At 52.0% G+C, this 20,667-nt stretch overlaps 4 protein-coding genes across 7 annotated transcripts; 1 reads left to right on the top strand and 3 right to left on the bottom strand.

Moving 5' to 3' along the window:
* Positions 1-10,347: 10,347 nt before the first annotated feature.
* usp18 (ubiquitin specific peptidase 18) lies at positions 10,348-13,141 on the bottom strand. Its single transcript, XM_029163202.3, has 10 exons — positions 12,824-13,141; positions 12,408-12,504; positions 12,168-12,310; positions 12,016-12,095; positions 11,809-11,943; positions 11,642-11,737; positions 11,403-11,564; positions 11,199-11,330; positions 11,066-11,109; positions 10,348-10,743 (listed from the first exon to the last, which is right to left on the bottom strand). Exons 1-10 carry the CDS (start codon positions 12,894-12,896, stop codon positions 10,686-10,688), a joined length of 1,020 nt encoding a protein of 339 aa, XP_029019035.1. The 5' UTR covers positions 12,897-13,141; the 3' UTR covers positions 10,348-10,685.
* A 224-nt stretch (positions 13,142-13,365) lies between these two features.
* pex26 (peroxisomal biogenesis factor 26) lies at positions 13,366-15,078 on the bottom strand. The gene is made up of 5 exons (XM_029163203.3): positions 14,766-15,078; positions 14,540-14,680; positions 14,085-14,410; positions 13,861-13,992; positions 13,366-13,753 (listed from the first exon to the last, which is right to left on the bottom strand). Exons 1-5 carry the CDS (start codon positions 14,936-14,938, stop codon positions 13,656-13,658), a joined length of 870 nt encoding a protein of 289 aa, XP_029019036.1. The 5' UTR covers positions 14,939-15,078; the 3' UTR covers positions 13,366-13,655.
* Positions 15,079-15,083: 5 nt separating this feature from the next.
* llph (LLP homolog, long-term synaptic facilitation factor) lies at positions 15,084-16,432 on the top strand. Of its 3 annotated transcripts, none has more exons than XM_029163206.2 (3): positions 15,084-15,203; positions 15,726-15,951; positions 16,084-16,432. In XM_029163206.2, the coding sequence occupies exons 2-3, from the start codon at positions 15,738-15,740 to the stop codon at positions 16,248-16,250; spliced, it is 381 nt and encodes a 126-aa protein (XP_029019039.1). In that variant the 5' UTR covers positions 15,084-15,203; positions 15,726-15,737; the 3' UTR covers positions 16,251-16,432. The 3 variants fall into 3 exon arrangements, with proteins under 3 accessions (XP_029019039.1, XP_029019037.1, XP_029019038.1); XM_029163204.3 differs by having other exon boundaries at positions 15,110-15,253; XM_029163205.3 differs by having other exon boundaries at positions 15,170-15,295.
* hcls1 (hematopoietic cell-specific Lyn substrate 1) lies at positions 16,429-20,631 on the bottom strand. 2 transcript variants are annotated; one of them, XM_055511450.1, is made up of 18 exons: positions 20,456-20,631; positions 19,947-20,030; positions 19,795-19,868; positions 19,294-19,417; positions 19,108-19,218; positions 18,966-19,020; positions 18,786-18,896; positions 18,591-18,701; positions 18,413-18,523; positions 18,218-18,328; positions 18,086-18,141; positions 17,907-17,976; positions 17,671-17,819; positions 17,476-17,598; positions 17,260-17,391; positions 17,040-17,196; positions 16,886-16,954; positions 16,429-16,806 (listed from the first exon to the last, which is right to left on the bottom strand). In XM_055511450.1, the coding sequence occupies exons 2-18, from the start codon at positions 20,028-20,030 to the stop codon at positions 16,661-16,663; spliced, it is 1,794 nt and encodes a 597-aa protein (XP_055367425.1). In that variant the 5' UTR covers positions 20,456-20,631; the 3' UTR covers positions 16,429-16,660. The 2 variants fall into 2 exon arrangements, with proteins under 2 accessions (XP_055367425.1, XP_029019029.1); XM_029163196.3 differs by having other exon boundaries at positions 17,040-17,391; positions 20,456-20,627.
* Between the last annotated feature and the right edge of the window lie 36 nt (positions 20,632-20,667).

Here is a 20,667-nt window from a genome sequence, read left to right as displayed (position 1 = left end):
TTATTACTATTTTTTTATTAAAATACAAAACAATCATACACACAAATAATAAAAACACTAGTTGGTGGAAATGAGGAACTAAAGTCACAAAATTAAAGATAAATCAAAGTAATTCACAAATATGACAGTAGTTGTAGCTTACTGTAATTGCTACTGAGTAAAGGAGCTATGATGGCTGTAAATGTTACGTCCTAAACGTCACGACAAGAGATGATGTTTACTCCATATGTGACCAAAGCTTCTGCATCTAATAATGTCTGATTCCTCTTGTGTATTGAGTGTTTCTTATACTATTGTTTTTAATGAGGTTGTGATCTTGACACATGTGCAGGAACGCATGGAGCACAGTGTGATGGTGCTGACATCCCTTTACCAAAGGGTGTGGACAATATTTTGATCCCTTTCCAGACAAATGTTTTCCATAAAGGAAGTCCATTGGCATGATCGCACGTCAAAAGATGAAAGCATGAGCACGGACAAACAGAGAAAGCCTGTTGTGTGTCCAGGATGTCTGAAAGCAGGCCTAGCTGCTGTTTGTAACGTAGGAGCTTACTTATTAAAGGAAAGTAAGTCATGAAGCGTCACATGCTCTACAAAGGCAGACTGTGTTTTATCAATTCTTGAATTAGCAAACAAGCTGTGTGGCAGAGGTTTAACTCAACCACTCTCCACTGCAGCCACTTCACAAACTTCCTGTTTCGAGTCGCCACAGACGAGCTGAATGACACGAGGGGGGGGGGGGGGTTCATTGAGAAAATAAGCTCTGACGAGAGCAGACCGTGAAGTGAGAGTGGGAACTGTGACTGAGGGAATGTCAAGGTTGGCCAGATTGTTTCTACTTCAAAAGAGAGTGCGTGCGTGTTGAGAGGCTTTCGCGTCTGATGTTTGCTCCCTCGTGAGCGAGGCAGAGAGATCCTCGGGTCGGTTCTGGCTCGTACCCGGCAGCCACGGCGACGGTACTTGCGTTGCACGGACAAAGCGGCCGTACCCAGACGCCGCAGTTGGTGCGTGTGTCCTGTGATAACACATGTCAGCCACTATCACACACTCCGAGCTGCACAGAGGTAACGGAGAGTAACCAAAGCCCTGGGAAAACGTGGAGGAGCGTGAAATCACCTTGATCCAAAGATTCCTGTTGCATACCAGTCCGCTGAACCCACCAGAGCACAGGGGCCCGGAGATGGGCAGCCTGCCACAGATCAGGAGGAAGACACAAAGAGAGGGAATTAAAGAATAGGTAGAAGGTGGTAGTTGAGCTCCTTAATCCGAGAGATTGGTTCAAAGCTTAACATCATCTTATGAGTTTCCTGTGTGAGATCAAGTAAGTGGCCCCGTGAGGGAGGCCTCTCTTTAATATAAACATAGGATTTGCTTTTACATGCCAGTTTCAGGGCCAAGCTTGATTACAGGTTGCCCATGTGCTCCGAGGGTTTACCGACGGCAGCGAGGACGACGCTATGGCTGGAATGCTGCGGTGAACACCCCCCCCCGCGCCGGGACCGATGGCTGCCGCCTCGGCCAGATGAAGGAGATAGAACAGCTTCTGTCCGTCACGTGGCCGCCGCGCTCACAAACGCTCACGTAAAGCGGTCACACGCCGCTGGACGTCCACACCCACGCAGAGCGAGCGGCACTGGGGTCGCCCTGTCGCTTCAGAGCCGAGCGCGGGGAAGGAAGGTGCTTTCCGGAGCACGTTCGACAAATCGGCTGCAGAAGCGGAGAAAGACGCTCTCAGAGCAGCTCTGTGCCCAACGAACGCTGTGGTTTATCTGATAATTATATATTTTGATGTGTGAATCCCCACTTCCTTAATGTTGGAGCAACTCCCACTATCAATCCTTGAGTTGCGACTGGGAGCGCAGTGGTGCAAGCAGCTCACTTGCACGCAACTATGCAGCAAGATGAGAAAACAAATGGAGCGTCGTTGAAATAGCACAGGAAAAAAGAGGGTGTTTCCCACACTCCGTCTTAGGAATGTTTTGGCTAAACTGAAAGCCATCATTCAAACTCAAATGCCAACATTTGAGGAGACAATGACGGGACAGATAGCAATATCCGGGCCTGGTCTTTCGTCGTCTGGATCCTGAACACAAGAGAGTTTCTCTTCTGGGGTTTGGGCTGGATCTCCCCCTCCTCCATTGAGTCTGTATACAAGTCTGACGTCCGGCAGCTTGCGTCCTAACACAGCCTGAGAACATTGCCTTATTCTCCACCATATGCTCAGGAGTGAGAGCAGACAGAGGGGAGAGGGTGCGCTTCACATTAAAGGGCTTCTAACGACTGCCAGGACACAATGCTCGCATTTAGTTAGATGAGGAAAACCACGTGTTTGAAGAAAACCCAGATCTGGGTTTGGAAGGACACGTTTCTGTGAGCGGTAACACAAAGGGGAAGCCGTAAACCCCAAAGTCACGCTCAGCAAGTGACATGTTGGATGGAAGATGAGCTCACATCCTCTGCCTTTCACACACGTCATGCTGAGACTGTGGGTTAGATGAGACGCGCATCTGCTCCGTCCCTCCTCGGACTCCCAGCCTCTCCCCAAGCGGGCGACGCATGTAAAGTAAAGCCTGCAAAAGAGAGAGTGATGCTCTCGGTGTGAGCGCACGTCTAGATTTCCGACTGTTATATAACCCCGCAGTGGGGGCCCCCTCGCTCTGAAGTTCCCCAAGCTTTCCTGTTCATTCGCCTCGCAACACACACATGTCTCAGGGCGGCGCAGAGGACGGAGGGGGAGGCGGGGGGAGCGGCTGGGCCGCGGCCAACAGGCAGCGGCTGCCTGTCACAAGTGAACAAGTGTGTGTGGTCAGAGATTAGGGAAGGAAGGACACAAAGAGGAATTCCAGCCGAGGAGCTCCTGCGGCCGCTGTGGTCGCCAGAGTGCCAAGGATGCTGGACAACTGGAGCCACGCGATTGGCCGGCGAGGGCGAGTGGGCGTGTCCCGCGTGTCGCCGGCTTCCTCTGTGTGATCTTCCATGAGAAGAGTGACAATTCATCGGGGAAAGGATATCCAATAGGAAGACGCATCGCAGGGCTACAGGGCCCTGCAGCTGGCCACTCAGTGACCTTGGACCAAACAAAAGTTACTCCTTCTCTCCGCGTCCATAGAAATGAGGTTTTATTCAGCAGCAGAGCTGAGCCGCTTCCAGTAAGTCTTTCTGCGTGCGTTTATTTTAAGCCAGCGGGCCTCACGGCTCCACAAATAACACCGCTTTCTTCGTCCGCTCACTTCCCTTTAACGCGCAACATTTCCACTCCTGCACACTTGCATTTCCCTCCTGAGAGCGGGGAGGAAATGGGGGGCCTCGCCATGCGAACGGCGGCCCTTTGAACGCGGCTCCAGCGAGGTGGTGGGCTCCTTATAAATGCCGAGCGGGCTGCTGGGGCCTGGGCCGTCTGGGAGCTGCCCGGTGTTTTCCTGTGTGTGATGCATGCTAACCCTGGGCCCCCTCGACTCTGGGCGGCGGCATAAAGAGGCCTCTGTCAGACTTCAGCTTTAATTCACCTCATTGGTCCCATTGGCTTGATTAAATCCAGCAGGGCGACTCAGAGGGCTCCCATTTCCCCTCAGAACGTCTCACGCATTTAGACAGAAGGAGAAAATGGAGACGCAGCCACGAGCTGTGGCCAGTTCACCCTAAGTGGACGTTTGAAGGGTCGGATCTGTGACATAGTTGGGATTTTAAAGACAAGCATGAACGGTGCAGCAATGGAGGACGTCCCGCGTCCCTATGCACAAACAAATAAATGCTTTGGGTGATGGTGAAATCTTTGCATATTGTGTAATTTGACATTCCACAGAGCCCAAGAATATAAAAGCAAGACAAACAGGGGCATTCCAAGGCTATCTGGAGGAAGTGTCGTCCGTGATATGAGCTAGCGTGGCGGCGGCGTGGTCAGGGCTGGATGACAGACTGTGATCAGGCCCAGTCTATTGAAACGGGCCTGAGTCTGTGATGTCATACATGTGGTTGGCAAGGAATCGCCTTATCTTAATGGAGTGGAGTAACATGAGTCAGCGCGGCATCAGCTCGCTCCATCCTCTTCCGACTTGAGAAGCAACACACTTTAAGCCTTTTCCCAAAGTTGTTTAAATTATTTCTGGGGAAAACGAACCTTCCTTTTATTAGCAATAAAAACCTGTTCACCTTCAAGCATTACTTTGGGTGCAGCCCTTTTCAGTTCACAGGGCTCCAAATCCAGCTGAACAGGCTGAGGCTTAGGCCTGAAACAAAACGAGAGCGAAACGTACTTCCACCCCAGACAAAAGCTGTTGAAATCAAAGCCCCAGAGATCGGCGTTAATCAAATAACAAGCTTGCAGAACCAGATAGGAGGGCTCTGTACCGAGGTAGGAGCCCCCCCCCCTCGAGCTACGAGAGCCGCAGCAGACTGATCATGATATGACACGTTACACGCACAAAATCATTTCTCACTCCTGGAAACATGACATTTAATAGAACTAAACATTCCCACAAGGACGGCCTTGTTTAGCTGTCCATCAAGCCCTGGTAATATCAGTTCCCAACCAGGAGGAAACCTCTTCCCCTTCGCCTAGAGTCAACAAAGATCAACTCGTCAGCTCTTCCCACTGAAAGCCTGGGAGGAACGGGGTTTGTTCCAACAGCCGTTCAAATGTCAGCCGCGGGCCAGCCCACGCTGGGAAAAGGGCCCGTTCACAGTGCTGCTGCAGCCCCGAGCGGCAGCGCTCCAATGGAGCCTTGGCCGCTGCTTCCCAGGACCAAGGCTCCGTCCCTGGGGAGCCCTGCACACGTTCCGCTTCGCTCACTCTGCATCCTCAGCACAAGCTGTGGTGGTGACCTACATATGGAACACGGTGAAACGCACGCCATTAAGGCACGACGTGCGCTCACCCTCAGCAAACTGCACCTGTAGCTGCTTGTCTGGTTGGTTACCCTCTGGGAACCAGGAGCGAGTCTGTCGGACCACCGCCCGGGTCCACGGCAACGGAGCGGCCCATCAACTTGCATGATTTGTCATCATCCTCCCAGGATGAATTCCACTCACTTTGCACCTGAGGGCGGAATTTGAAAAATCCGGCGACACTAAATGCTGTAAAATATTCATGGCCTTCAGATGATAAATCCTAATGAATGATAATCCTACAATGTTTTCCCAGCATCACCGACAGGTCGACTACAGCACGGGACGGATGAGGTTGTTGCACAAGCTCCTAAAACACACCTGAAATAAGTGAAGCACTGCATAAAGTCATACTCCCCAGAGGTTGAACTGCAATAACCTTGCTGATCCATTAACATAACACAGTCACAGACTGTTGGTTGTTATGAAGGACAACACTACAGCCGATCCCACAGTCTGATGCTGGGCAGAACCGACTGGATGGGTGTCACAGTAAAACTTGCTGCTTCACCGTCCAGGATATCGCTGTTTCCGAGCCTTATGTAATCGCCGATAACAGGAAGTAGCGAAGCACATGTTATGGTTGGAGCTCAGAGCTCAGGCCCTTGGTCAGGATTCCCACTGTCACTGAGGAAATGAAAGCACTGGGAGGCTCTCTTTATGGTTAGCCCACGAAGACATAAATACTCACTGGGAGAAGCAGAGCGGAGCAATTTTTAATCAGGCAGCAGAAAAAACTGATGAGTGGACAAAGAGCGAGTTGCACAAGAAAGAAGCGCTCCGAGCTGCGGAGACGCACGTTGTCGCCCTGGATTCATTCCCTTGACCTGGTTAAAAAAAAGGCAAACATCCTCGAGGAATGTGTGAAATGTGCCGCGTGGGAGGAGACGTTTGACACATGTGGCTGTTTGCTAGCCACGAGAAGCTGCCAGGGCCTCCAAGGTGCGGCTCCTCTCTCCGCCCTCCGCAGCCGCAGCTGTTGGGTCGCTGCGTCGCCTCGTGCGTGGAGCGGACACCGGGAAGCCACGGGTCACGCGCGGCCCTCGAGGGAGAACGGGATGAGGCCTGAGCGCGGGTCCAGTCGGGACGAACCCTCCCAACGCGACACACGTCCCCGTCTCCCGTTCGGCCGAGCCGCGAGAGCGCGTGCACGAGAGCGATGCGGCGATAACGCATTCCCGCGCGCTGCGATCATTTCCTCCCTCCGGCGCAGTTTCTGCCTCGACAGCCTCCCCGCCAGCTGAGAGACAGGGAGGATGTGCTGGGAACGACTCACGCGGGCTCCACGTCCACGCTACGTGTCCAGCTGCTCCGCTCGCACGTGCCTGCGTTTCACGTCCGCTTTTGACCAAGCCAGAAATAATCAGATAACTTCGACTCTACGTGTCTACTTCACGCACACACGTGTAAACACGTCGCAGTAAAGTTGCACTGATGGACACTTTTGTCGTCACGGCGGATCTGATCTCTTTGTGTGACGTCACAGAGGACGTTGGTGGCCGTGAAAAGGCTTCAGCATCTTTCCGTGTGAACGGCGAGGCGTTTACCTGCAGGAGCCCGGACCACGAGACGCAGCCTGAAATGTTAAATATTTGATTTGTTTTGCGCTCGAGCTGCACATTTTCACACGCCAGCGCAAATCTGCAGAGATTACTCGGAGCGAACGGCGCATTCCTCCGATCGGCTGCTTCTGGGCTTCACCTCGGCGCGACCTTCCGCCGCCGCCGCCGCCCGTTTCCCTCCCGCCAGCGGGCAACGGACGGGTGGACGGGCACGCGGCGACACGCCGCGCGCTGCGCCCTGTTTGGACGCGGCAGGAACGCGCGGCGTTCGTTTTCCCACAGCAGACATGTCCTCACAGCTGTGGGGTTTATGTCGGCCTCCGCCTGCGTAATCACCAGATCAGCGCACCTCTGCTGTTTGCCTGCAACCGCCGCATAGCAGCAAACATGGTGGCATGACCGAGCGGCATCTATAAAAGATAAAGCCTGGGCTTCATTAGACGCCGGCCCGGCCCATGCGCTGCGTGCAGCGAGACTGGCCACGGGGCAGAACCGGGTCCCGTTCACACATCCACCGCAGCCAATTAGGCTGCACTCGCGCTGCCACATCAAATGGATGCTTCAGAATAATGGGATCAGATGCTTTTGGATGTTATCATCCCGCTGATGGGATCTGCGTCCACAGGACTCAGGTCTGAACCGGCAGAGGGATGATCCTGATTCCAGATGTTTCATCCCCCGGCGATCACTCACATGTGCTGTATTTAGGACTAGTGCCTCATGATCTGTCGCCGGTGACGCGTCGCAGCGGCCGAGGATCGCTAACGAGCGCCGGCCTCTGCAGCGCCTCGGCGTCCGTGTCATGGAACGCTGCGAGGGCCGAGGGCCCGTTGACGCCGGCTCTCGCGGAACCTCCACGGCCGAATGCGCTCGCGGTGTCAGACGGAGAACAGACGGCGGCATTCGGGCGACTACAGCGGCGGATTGTGCTGCGGATCAAACGCCGCCGCCTGGGGCGCATTATATCGCGTTTCATTTCGAGCTGAGGCCCTTCATTCATTTCTGACATTTACAGTCGGACCGGCGGACCCCTCTCGGAGGCCTCTTGGCTCCGGGTCGGCGCTGAGGCCCCACCAGCCAGTCTGGAAAAACCCAGTGCATCTGACTTGAATTGCCTGGCTCCACTTGTGTGTTCTGCTTGGCCCGCGCCGCTGGAGGAGGAGAGCGGGCCGATTACCAGCCGCCGCTCCGAGACCAGCATGATGTCATCGGGCCGCTCCGCTCCGCCATAACAGGCTGCAGATGAGAGACCCGGGCCTCTCAGCCCGGCGCTTAACTAGACGCAGGACAAAGGCTTTTAAAGCGGTACCAAACATTAACATTTGCTTTGCCTTTGCTCAGACACCACAGACGCTTGGGAGCGGAACAGACCGGGACATAGCAACATTAATAGCTCACTGTTGATCTCATGCACCAGATGAGCTTTGTTTGAATAAGACTGATAACGGCTCATGAGAAAAGCGCGCGTCGGCGCGTTTTAAGGCCGCGCGCTGCACGACCGAGACCTCCGCGAGCTCCACCTGTGGGAACGAGCGCCTGCGTGATCATCAGGAGCGGGCTCGGCCACGCTGAGCGGCACCGAGGTACCGGCGCTCCACTGCGCGTAAACAGTTGTTGTTTACAGGCAAAGCAAGCTGCGAGCGATGGCTGGAACGAGGCTCCAGCAGCCGCCAGGAAGTCTGCGTTTAGCAGCGGATCTGCGCGGTGATTAGCGAGCGCTGCGGCCTGTGGCGCTGTAGGTGACGGAGGCTGTGTGAGAACAGGAAGTGCCCAGAGGCTCAGCAGCAGCATCGGCGTCGGGGGGTCGTATCCGCGGCGACTGAAGCGCGGGTCAATGATGGACGAAGGATGCGCTCGCTGTCAGGACACCTCCACCTTGTCAGCGCGTCTTTGGGCCGGTGTCATGGAGCCCGTGAGCTCGGCCCCGCGCCGCATTCCTCCGTCCGGCCTGGACTTTCCCACAGAACCCTAAACCCTGTGAATGAGAGTAGGCCTTTGTTTGAGGCATTTTTCATCCTGATCCCAGCAACTTCCCCGCGCTGGAATGCAACAGGAATGCCAGCGCCGGCTACCTGGCATTAGAGAGTCTTTGTGCGGAAACGGGAGAGGCCGGTCCGAGGAGAGCGGGCTCCTGGAGGTGCCCGGCCCCCGGCCGCAGAGTCGGCCGGCTCGATAGAGCGCGGGTTCGTGGCAGACTCCGAAATCATTAACTGGAGGAGCGACTGGCAAGCGCAGCTGAGATGAGCAGGGAACACGCCGCCGTGAGCCTATCACGGGCCCGGCGCTCCAAAGGCAAGGCAGCGTTAGCCTCAAGGTGCAATTCCACTCATTCCTGTCGATGAGGAAAGCAACAGAGGAGGTTTCAATTTGAGGGATGCCAAGTGGAGATAAGGTTTATTAGGGTGTTGTCAGATAATTCGTAGGAGTTCCTTCAAACCTCCAGCGAGTCACGACAAGAGTCAAACCTGGTCTTTGTTATGGATGTGATCAGCCAGTAAAACCATGTCACCTGTAACGGGAGCTGCCGGGCCACTGAGAGGACGGCGGATCTTCCTCAGATCCCGGGTCTGAAGATAAGAGGCTGAGATAAGGCGCTAGCTGACGAAGTAATGAGAGAAGACCAGGGTGGAGCGTGGGGCCAGACCTCAGCTACCGGGGGGCATCTGCTCTGTGGGAACAGACTTCAAAATGAGCACAAACCACCCGTGAACATGAAGCCGGCCCAGGTTCGGGCGCTGCTCCACATCCCCTTTCCTAGAAAACACAGCAGATGTTCTGTTTATTACACCCTGGGCCAGAACCAACACATGGAGGGAGCGGGAAGCGGCGCTCGTGCCTCCTGAGAGGAAACTTTATGAACTCGCTGGGGAAAGATAAGGCTTCCTCCTCGACACAACTGCTCATACTAAGAATTCCAATGAGCAAAGCACGGAGCAGTGAGGTAACAACAACATGAACCTGCAAGCGGGTCAAAAGCTTCAGTCATGCAGGAGGCGAAGCCCCAAGCAGACTCCACTGCAGGCTGGACCCCAGAATCACTTCCTGTCTGAAACCAGCAAGCAGCTGTGAGATCCGACCCGAGTGAAACACAAGCAGAACACACCAGCATCAGCTCTGACTGGAGCAGCTCGGATGCTGGTGGGGATCGAACGGCTCGACCGCTGCCTCGCTGGTGAAGTCCTGCACACCAAAATAAAAGAAGCACGATTTAAAAAGGCCAAGTTCCGTCACCTAGTAACTGGTAAACACACATCAACAATGACTAAAAAGCAGGAAAGCTCGTGAAGCTTCGCTCTGCAGAGCCGGAGGAATCCCTGCTGCCACATCCTGACAGACACCTGGAGACGCCATCCGCCACGGAGCGTGTACGTGTGCGCTCACGTGGGGGCACCCCCACACAGGACGGGCAGAGGGAGACCTCACACCCTCAGGAGGAAGGATGTGGAGGCTGACGTCCACAGTGCGATCACAACAAGGACTCAGCTGACACTCGAGTCGGCTGGAAGCAGACCTAGAGCCCAAACCGAGATGACTCAGCAGGAGCCGTGGCACCGAGCAGCCGTGATCCGTCCTGTCTGAGCTCTGCGGCGGTTCACACGGTGCCCGAGCCCACGGCTGGGCGCCCGCAGCAGCAGCAGCTTCCAGACGGGACTGCAAGACGCATCAAGTCCAAGACAAACACAGACGAATACAGACAGTTTTTATTGCTGTAAGCCAATCAGGGTAAACACACACACACACACACACACACACACACACACACACACACACACACACACACACACACACACACACACACACACACACACACACACACACACACACACACACACACACACACACACACACACACACACACACACACACCATGTAATGCTTTTGGCATCGTTTGCATCTCAAGTGATGGAAAACAACTTCATTTTTAATGTGGAGTACTTCCTATATTAAATGACATCATAAGTAAACAGACAGTGAATATCGGAGCACCACAGTCCCCCACCCACCCTCAGTATCACGTTCACAGTGCGTGTGGTCCGACAGGTGAGAGCAGCAGCAGCCTGAGGCTGCAGCGACACCTAGTGGTGCTCAGGGGGAACTACTGAGTCAGGAAACATTAAAACCCCTCACCACCACATAGATATACAATAAATCACCCACAAACTGATTAGATGCATAAAGTGCACACTGCTCCCACGCTGATCCTATTTTACACCTTGTTCCCAGATTATTTCATCCACTTTATTCACGGTGCTCCTCTGCAGAACCTCTTCTGTACATCAACATGTAGGCCGTGCTCCTGAAAAGTAACGAGACATTGTTTAAAACAAAAAAGAGAAAGAGCAACAGTAAAAGTGTTGATTTAACAACCAGCTGTTGGGAAACAGACAACGTGGCGGACAGGACGGACTTCCTGCGTTCAGGAGTCCTAGAGTCTGAAAAAACAGGCTCACCTTTAGTCTTTAATCAAACAATCAGGCTTTGTCTACAGATCCAAAGCTGCTTCCGCAAGCAGGAGGATAGAGGTCGAGCCTTTAACTCTTCAAATGCTTTAAATAAAAGGTGAAGCTGAATTCTATGGGCAGGAGTGAAGTGTATTGACAAACGCGCGGTTCCTTTACCTGTGCCGGTCTCCATACGTTCCCTGCACGTCTTCCCAGGAGGCCTGCAATTCAGAGGGAAAAGCCTGAATCAGCGAATAAGCTTTGGGAAAAACAGCAGCACGCGAACGAGCCGAGAAGCCGCGTGACGGACCTGCTGCACGTGGCTGTCGTCGGCGTAGTACCAGCGCCGGTCCGTCCGGTCGCGGACGTACGCCGTGTAGTGTCCGAAGTGGGCGCTCCCAGAATGCACCACCACGGCGTACAGCGCGTAGCGGCAGGCGGCCTGCACAGAGACACGCGTTAGGAGGCGAAAGCGCGCCGCGTCGGAGGCCGTGAGAGCGGGACGTCCGAGCACCTGGACGCAGTCCGACGGGAAGGCGTCTCGCACGGCGGCGAGGAGGTCCAAGCTTTCCGGGAAGGTCACCGTGCAGCCGAGCTTCCGGGTGCGACCGGAGCTGCTTCGGAAGCGCTTGAGATGGAGGCACAGGATGGGAGGCAGGGACAGCAGTTTGAAGCCCTGGAGGAGGGAGGACACGTTAGAGCTGATGGAGCCTAGTTATGGATGCTATGGGGCGGATTTAAGCCAAGACTCGCCTTTTTTGATGGAGTCTTTGATTCACATGCTGGACAGAAGCAGCAGTTGATGCCCCCGAGCTCCTGAGGCTCAAAGAAGGACTTCAGGCAGCCTTCCTGAGAGAGGGACACACACATGAGCTCCAAGGTTTGACAGAAGACACTTTATGAGTGGAGACAGGCTTCACCAGAGAGTTGTGGTCTTCCTGGATGTGCAGAGGCAGACTGAGCAGGTAGCTGCTCTGGCTCTGGACCGAGCTGCACTGCAAACACTGCACATGGGTCTCCACAGACAACCTGTACAGGTTCTGGATTTCAAGGGCCTTGAAAGGAAAGGAAAACGATGACGGTGCGCTCCCAGGTGACGGGTTCGATAGAACTGATCACAGACCGACCGTTGATCTGTCCTCCATCTGCTGCTGCATTAAATTCATGATGGCGACAAACACCTCGTCCGCGTCGTGCTGCGTGTTCACTGCCAAAACAGGGGCTGTGAGTGGAGCCGGTGCCGGTGCCGGTACGTGTCGTGCGGGTGTGCGGGTCTTACGCCGGACGCAGTGTCGGTCCAGGCAGCGGAGGAGGTCGCGGTGCGGCGCCGGACGGGGGGGCTCGCTCCTCATGGCTGCCAGCGCTCGGCTCAGCTGCAGCGGGACGCTCCAGGCCTCCGCTTTCACGCCGGACGCCTCCCACCTGGTGCAGTTATTGACCCACGTTAGGTTCGGAATTAGGACGCGTGCGCGTTACCGTCAGGCGGTGCCGTCCAGCTGGATCCAGCTCCTTTGCTCACTTTTCCAGCAGGTCTGCGAGCTCCCAGGTGGCGGAGAGCGTCTGCAGGATGCTGTTGACGCAGCAGGACAGGTGCTCGTTGGGGAGACCCCTCACCCCTGGAAGAAAGACGGAGCAGCTAGAAAAGCAGCCAGACTGGGTCAGAGTCTGCAGACAGCAGGATTTCACTCCTGAGGGGTTTAGGTTCAATGTGGGTCTTCCTCTAGTTTATAAAACCAGTTTACCCTTGGAAATGTTATTAAGACCTTCCGTGAAGCTGTTGTACTCTATTTTACTGGTTTTATATTAACACGTTGATTATTTAGATTTCAAGGGTGTTTGAGAATGAAAGTCACAACTTCAACAACAGCCTTAAAATAAATCAAATAAATAAACAACAATGAATTTCTCTGGTTCCGTCAGCATCCAGGATCTTACCGCAGCGACAGTCCCTCAGGTCAAACAGTCTGAACATCGCTCCCAACATGCTGTCACTCTGGTACCGGGCCATGACGGAACAGGACCAGAGCGAATACAGACGTTCGCGCAGATCCCGACCCACGTCAACAGCTGCACCTTCGAGTCGTCGCTTACTTTCGTTTTATGTCGTTGCTCTTCGTCGCTTTCCGGAAAACGAAACTTATGCTTCGAATGCGCAGAACCAAACCAGCGCCTGCAGCGGAGCTCTAGAGTCGGTCCGTAGGTTTTCACCCATTTAGTCGGTTCTTTTTAAACCTTTGGTTGTGCTGCACTGCAGTCACAAAATAACCTAATAATAAATAATGATGACAATCTCATCTTTCGGGCAACACACATATTTGTCCTATTTATTATTTAAATTAAAAAAAATCTTTGGCTTATTGCGGTTCTTAATTTATGAAACTAATCTATAATAAATGACTATATAGTTTGTCTAGTTACATAATCGTCACATAGTATTGTACTGTATTCTAAATAACTACATGATGTACTTACAAGAATTTGTAGTTGGGTATTTAATAATTAATTCGTACCACCTCTTCACTGATTGCTGCGCTACTTATTGTCTGAAAGTGTAAATTTGGTCCAGTATATTGCATTATTCAGTACATTTGCACTTTCTGAGGAGCTTCTAAAGACTCACAGGCCATAAAATCAGTTCATCAGTTCTGGGTTTCTCACTCTCCAAACATCAAATATTACATGTACAGGGGTTACTGGAGGAGGAATGATGAAGCTGTATAAAGCAGCTACGTGGTTCACGTCAAAACCCGTGGTGCCTGTCCTTGCTCTAAGTTGGAGTCTGATAGTACGGTGCAAACATAGTCCTCCACATCTGTTTCAGCAGCTGCAGAAGCTTGGAAATCCACATGAAGGAAGATGGGAGAGCTGTGAGGGAAAAACAGAAGGAAATGCACCAGTGAATCCCTCATGAGAACCAACGTACTTCAACAACCCTATGATGAAACGAAGATGTACAGAACATGTGACCCAACCTGGATCCATTCGAAGAAACAGCATGTAGAGAAGCACAGAGAGCAGAAAGACTCTTCTGAGGGGGAACGAGCTGGTCAAGAGTCTTCTGTATAGAAACCTGAGCATGGCCTCCAGTTTATGGACTACAGCACCTGCAGACGTAAACATAATCAGAAGTCTGCATTTATTTGTACTAAAATGACATAGATGGGTTATGAGAACAAGATGAACTGAAATGTGTGACCTTGTGAGGAAACGGTTCGTGCAGAGATCTCAGTGTCCAGTGTAGAATCAGGATTCGGGGCAGGTTCTCGATTCTCTCGATCTCTTGCTTCCACCACCTCCAAAGCGGTCTGTCTCTGGTGCTCCGTGAACACCCCGCTTCCAGCATCACCAACAATAAACTCCCGAGCTGCCTCCGAGTGTCCGAGAGGAACGAGGACATGCAACAGGTAGAGCTCAGCCACGGTTCTGAAGCCTGAAGCTCTGCTGTTGGACGGGCAGTGTAGCCACGCTCTGGCTGCCTCTTGCATCACAGCAGGTTCACCCACCTTAGAATAAAGGATTATGCTGCCAGAGTGTGTGTGAGAGAGAGAGAGAGAGAGAGAGAGAGAGAGAGAGAGAGAGAGTTGTTGCAGTTAGATTTCATAATCTGTGTTTGATAAACCATTTGCTCAATATGTGAGCTCTACTACTAACCACATCTGCAGTATCTTAGCAGGTATCTTTTCCTGGTGTTCGTATAGTTTAAGGACCCAAGGGAGGACACGGGGCCACTGGTTCAGTTCAGCCAGTGCTTGAATTCCTACTATGCAGAAACCTGCTTTAATTTCCGCGCACCTGAAAGGGCACAAACACCGTTAACAACAATCCACCTGTTTGAAGGTCTGATTAAGGTCATATTACGTGGTGACAGTTTCTACACCTGCTCTCTTCCTGCTCCATGTTGTTCAGACTCTCCAAGCCACGCTCGCAAGTGTCAAAGGCTGCCTGGAAGTCTCTGTGCACCATCATCTGCTCTGCAGCCGACTCCAACATGCTGAACATGTGGAATAAGGCGGAGGAGGGCGGAGGGCTGCACACGGAGCCGATGCTCATGGCTTCCTGACAATGTGACGGCACAAACTGGTTACAACACTACGAGATGATTTTGTAACTGAAATCTATACAAACACGCTATTTTCTACATTATCCGTATCTCGACACATTGTTTACTTTCTAACTCTCTTAAGCTTCCTGGGTCGGCACCTCTCAGCCAATCAAGCGCCGCCGTCTTCACGGTGACTACGCAACCAATCAGATTGCAGCTTCCTTCAAGACGCGTCATCACGGGCTTTCAACTTGTAAACACGTGTTCGCATCGGTGCGTAAGGAGAGAGTTTAAACAGCTGATTAAAAGTACTTGTTTTTAACGTAAGTGACACGCACGCGTACTTTGGCACGTGATCGTATCGGGTAGTTATTTTCAATATCCTATTTTCCTGCGCTCTGTTCTGCTGTTGTGATTTAATTGCTAGTTAGCAGCTAACCTAGCACGCTCGCCATTTAAACCAGCTAACGTTATGTCATGCTCGTTTAGAAATGTAACCCCGTGCCATGAAAATGTCAGTGTGTTTGTAAACTAATTCGTGTGTTTACTAGTTATAATTATTGTTCTGAAGACTTAGTTTGTGTTAGCACGTCGTAACACCTGGCTAGACGTGCTTCATAGCTTGCATCCCGTTTTAAACAGCGAGCAAAGACAATATGCACAATAATCTCTTCTTTCATGATTCCACCGAGTGCCAAGTCTCATTTAAGCAATACCTGTAAACTCACACATTGTCTAGACAGGATGTACATGGAATCTATGCATGTTGATGTTTCATCGTGTTTTTATTTTCAGAACCAATTAAACATGGCAAAAAGCCTGCGGAGTAAGTGGAAGCGGAAGATGCGCGCAGAGAAGAGAAAGAAAAACGCCCCAAAGGAACTGGCTCGACTGAAACAAGCCCTGAGTCTGGATAAGAAAGTTGATTCTGTCATGACTGACGCGGAGATCGTCACAGTGGTCCCGGCTGAGAAGATCACGAAGCAGACGGATGTGGAATTGCAGGAGGCAGAAGGTGATGGTGAGTAACTGCTTGAGAACAACATCAGTTAGGAACACCTCCTTTGGTTCTAGTTGTCTGAATTTAAAAGAGAATTTTGCTTTTGAAAAATTCAGAGTTGCTTCAGTCAGTGTTTGCCGTTTTGTGTCGTAGGTGGGAAAATGGATGTGGACATCAAGCGCAACAAGAAAACTCTGTTGGATGAACATGGACAGTACCCTGCGTGGATGAACCAGCGGCAGGTAAAGAAACTAAAAAGCAAGCGCATCGCAAAGAAAAGTGGCCAAGGGAAGAAGAAGAAGAAGGGCATTGCCTGGTGAAATGGAAACCACAAGACTTTGCTGGATGCAGACAAATGTGATCGTTTGCACCTGGAAACGGATGCATTTCTGCAGCAGAGTGTTTGTTATGATGCAGAAAAAGCTTGTTTTTATGGAACATCTTATCCATTTTTTGTTTGTTTAAATTGCCATTGACCGCTGTCAATAAAAGGTAAAATATGCTCAGAATAGTTTATTGATTGATTTGAATTATCAGATTTAATACCTTGCTAATACTAAGACACCCTTAAAGCTTTACTGTTTGCATGAGATATTATACAGTGAAAGGATTGAAATCAGAAGCAGTGATGGTGCAGATTTGATTGGCTTTGTAAACGTGCTACAGATATTTCATGTGCTGACCAAACATTGCCAGGATGTTGAATAAGTGACGATTGTGCAAAGATGCTTCAGCCCAACTTTGCCTGCAGCTGCACATAAGCGGCTGGGAACAGTCCGACGCTCCCGTTACACTGCCCCCTCCACCAGCCTTCATCAATCATCTCTATGTTGGTGATGATGTCATCTGGGTTGAAGGAGATCTCATCGTCTGCCTCTGCAATGAAACAAAGAGGATTTTGTCCTGCATGTTTTTGAGATCATATGAAATGTTATAAGATATGAAGACTTCCTACCTCCCTGATAGTCATAAATCGCTCTTGCCGTCACGCCCTTTGTCAGGTCTTCATAGTCGTTTTCCACATCTGAGAAAACAATTATGATCCTGAAGAGAAAACTTACATACGTCAAGATGTTTGCTTCGTACCTGCAGCTGACGCAAACACTGACCTGCCTCCACATGGGGGGGAGGAGGAGCTTCAGTGATGTCGTCATAATCCCCTCCATCCTCCTCCACCTCTGCTGATCTGTGAGGAAGAGGAGGAGCTTCAGCGATGTCCTCGTAGTCCCCTTCGTCCTCCTCTGCTGATCTGTGAGGAAGAGGAGGAGCTTCAGCGATGTCCTCGTAGTCCCCTTCGTCCTCCTCTGCTGATCTGTGAGGAAGAGGAGGCGCTTCAGCGATGTCCTCATATTCCCCTTCATCCTCCTGCACCTCTACTGATCTGTGAGGTAACGGTGGAGCGTCGGTGTCATATAGGTCCCCTGAGCGCGGAGGCAGGTCTGGGGGGACTTCTGCTTCATCCTGACGATAACAGAAAACCTACAGATGCATCATCTCAAACGTACATCAGATCTCCTTCATTTAGTCGTTGGTGAAGACAATAACCTCTGGCTGCGGTTCTGGTTCTTGTGTCTCTGGCATGTTGTAGTACACGTCTGGTGGCGGCATTTTATATTTTGACTCCACATCTGGGACAGGCAGCGGTCCCTCCCGTCGGCTGCTCTGTTCCTACAGGCAACAGCAGAACGCTAATCATTAGCATGCACGCAGAGCCCTGGTTTAACTGTAGCTTCAGGTCACCTGCTGCTGGCGCCTGGCTTCCTCTCGCTCCCGGCCCTCTTTGGCCTGTCTCCTCGCTCGCTCTTCTTCAACCTTCTTCCGTTTCTCGTCATCGGACGCCTTGGCCATGCTCTCGAAGCGCGCCTTCAGCTTTCCTGCACCGGCACACGCTGCATGACGCAGACAGTGAAACCAGCTGAGCTCTGGTCTGTTTCCGCTCATTAAAACTGAACCAGTTCAACACTCGATGAACTTACAGGCCTCCACTGGGTTGGTCTTCTCATAAGCAGAGGATGGAGAGTCCATGTCTGAGAAGTCAGCAGCACTCTACAGAAAGACAGAGTCAGTTAGTCATCACCACACTGTTCTTAGACTTAGATGAAACGATCAGCTTTAAGAAGAAGTCGTGTCATTTTGCTTCGTCTTCCTCCCACACCTTATCCATGCGATCCTTCTGTACTCCATAACGACCTCCAAACCCTGCTGCATAATCTAAACAGACATAGGATCAGTCAGTTAATAAGAATCCAGAGTTACTGTAGGTTAAACACATGCCGGTGTTTCTCACCTTTTTGTGACTGATGTTTCTCTGTTTCACCTTTATAGTCGTACCCCAGAGCAGCTTTGTCCACCTTCTCCTTCTCCACCCCGTACTTTCCTCCGAATCCCTTGGCGTAATCTGGTGACATAAATCCCAAAGCAAATAAAAGCCAACGTCAAGAACCCAGAGTCACAATGAACCGGTGCCACAGCGTTAACTCACCTTTCTGCGACTGATGCTTCTCTGTTTCACCTTTATAGTCGTACCCCAGAGCAGCTTTGTCCACCTTCTCCTTCTCCACCCCGTACTTTCCTCCGAATCCCTTTGCATAATCTGATGAAGGTGAATGATAATGACAACCAGAACGTTGTCGCCGCATCACCTGTCACGTCAAACCCACCTTTCTGTGACTGATGCTTCTCTGTTTCTACCCTATAGTCGTACCCCACAGCAGCCTTGTCCATCTTCTCCTTCTCCACGCCGTACTTTCCTCCGAATCCTTTGGCGTAATCTGGTGACATAAATCCCACAGCAAATAAAAGTTAACGTCGAGAACCCAGAGTCACAGTGAACCGGTGCCACAGCGTTAACTCACCTTTCTGCGACTGGTGCTTCTCGGTTTCACCTTTGTAGTCGTACCCCAGAGCAGCCTTGTCCACCTTCTCCTTCTCCACTCCGTACCGTCCTCCAAACCCCTTGGAGTAATCTGAAATGAAGTGGACGCTAAAGAAACGCTAGAGGTCGAAGAAGAGCTCGCGCTGGAAGCGAGACCCACCTTTCTGAGACGCGTGCTGCTGCACCTGCTCTTTGTAATCGAAGCCCACAGCCGACTGGAAGCAGATCACACATCGCATCATCATCACTAAGCTGGACTCTAGAGAAGCAGAGGGAGTCAAGGGCTCAGGTCCAAGTCTCACCCGATCAACGCGGTCCGACTGAACGCCGAACTTCCCTCCAAACCCTTTCGCCGCGTCCTTCTGGGACGAGTGCTGCTCAACCTGCGCCACGTAGTCATGACCCAGAGCCGCCTGCGCAGAGGAGACGCACTGATGAAGTCACGGGCCTCGCAGCGCGGCGGCCGCGCAGCACCGCGGCCCGCTCACCTTGTCCATGCGGTCCTTCTCCACCCCGAACCTCCCCCCGTACCCGTAGGAAGCTTTGGGAACGTGCTCCTTCTGCTTCACCTGCTCGTGCTCCACCGCCACCGAGTTCCTGAGCTCTGCAACACTGGGAGGTCATTGAGAGTCAAAGACAGCAGCACATGGCAGATATGAAGCTGGAGGAGACCAGAAACGAGCTCTTCACAGCATCCGTTGCATATTGCCGATAATAATGTGGAAATTACAACCATATTCCTAATTTAGTGCTTATTCCACACTTAATGATTGAGGGTAAAGGATCCTGTACAGCTGCTAGAAGAGCAGGTGCTGTCGGTACCTTAGTTCTTCCACGTCAGCTGGTGTAAATCTGTGTCTTCGTGTATTACCCATATTAGGAGACACAGTCTCACCCAGCAGCCTGCGCTCTCGCTTCCTCTTCCTGCTGCTACTCAACGCCCACTGCGACCTGCACTGAACACTGAGCGCTTCCTGAATGCGTTTCACCTGATGTGCTCCTTGCGCCCCGAGCCCTCGATGGTCTTGGCCCCCCACCTCTGCTCCTGCTCCGACACATCGTTCTGTAACGGAGCACGGCTGTTAAAGTCCGCACGGCCCGGGTGAGGAGCACCCACACAACACGCGTTCTCCACAAACACCTCAAAGTCCGGGTCCGTCTCCCAGTCGTCGCCCTCCGCAGCCACCTTCACGCTCACATTGTGGCCCACGACCGACTTCCACATCTGGGACGGGCAAAACACAAGCAAAACGTGAGCAACTCATTCAACAGTTCATGCGTTCACACAGAGCGACGGCGCAGAGTCAAGCAACCCAATGTGAAAGCTCTCACACTGACCACCATATGCAGTCAAAAAGGAAGTGAAGTTATTTTTAACAGGACTCTGTATTTCCCCATATGAGACTTCTGTCTGTCACATTCACAGGCAGCAGCAAATCTACACTTTGGATTCTGAATAATGGACAAACACGCGTTTTACAGCAGTTTACAGATCAGTTCCAAGTCCTCCAGCAGTAAACACTTGTACACAGTGAAGTACTGGGACAAGTTACAGTAAACTACAGTTTGATCATCCAGGAAGTACTGGGGCAGAGTAACTGACCCCAGAGCTGCTGTCGAGGCGTTGGTGCAGTAACATTCTGACTTTACCTTCCAGCTGCCAGGTCACCGCGTCCGTGTGCAGGTCAAGGTCAAGGTCCAAGTCCAGGGCCGGGTCTCTGCTGCTGTCGCTCCTCCGACCCTTCATACAGGTTGTGTCAGTGATGGGCGTCACGCGAACGAGCGCGCGGCGCCGCGTGAACGCCCGCCCGTGTATCCCGAAGGTGTTTCCTCCTATCGTTCTCTAAATCAGAAGCGACCTT

The sequence above is a fragment of the Betta splendens genome, chromosome 9 (assembly GCF_900634795.4).
Source record: "Betta splendens chromosome 9, fBetSpl5.4, whole genome shotgun sequence".
In the NCBI taxonomy this organism is placed as follows: domain Eukaryota; kingdom Metazoa; phylum Chordata; class Actinopteri; order Anabantiformes; family Osphronemidae; genus Betta; species Betta splendens.
This window is presented reverse-complemented; position numbering and strand designations above follow the sequence as displayed.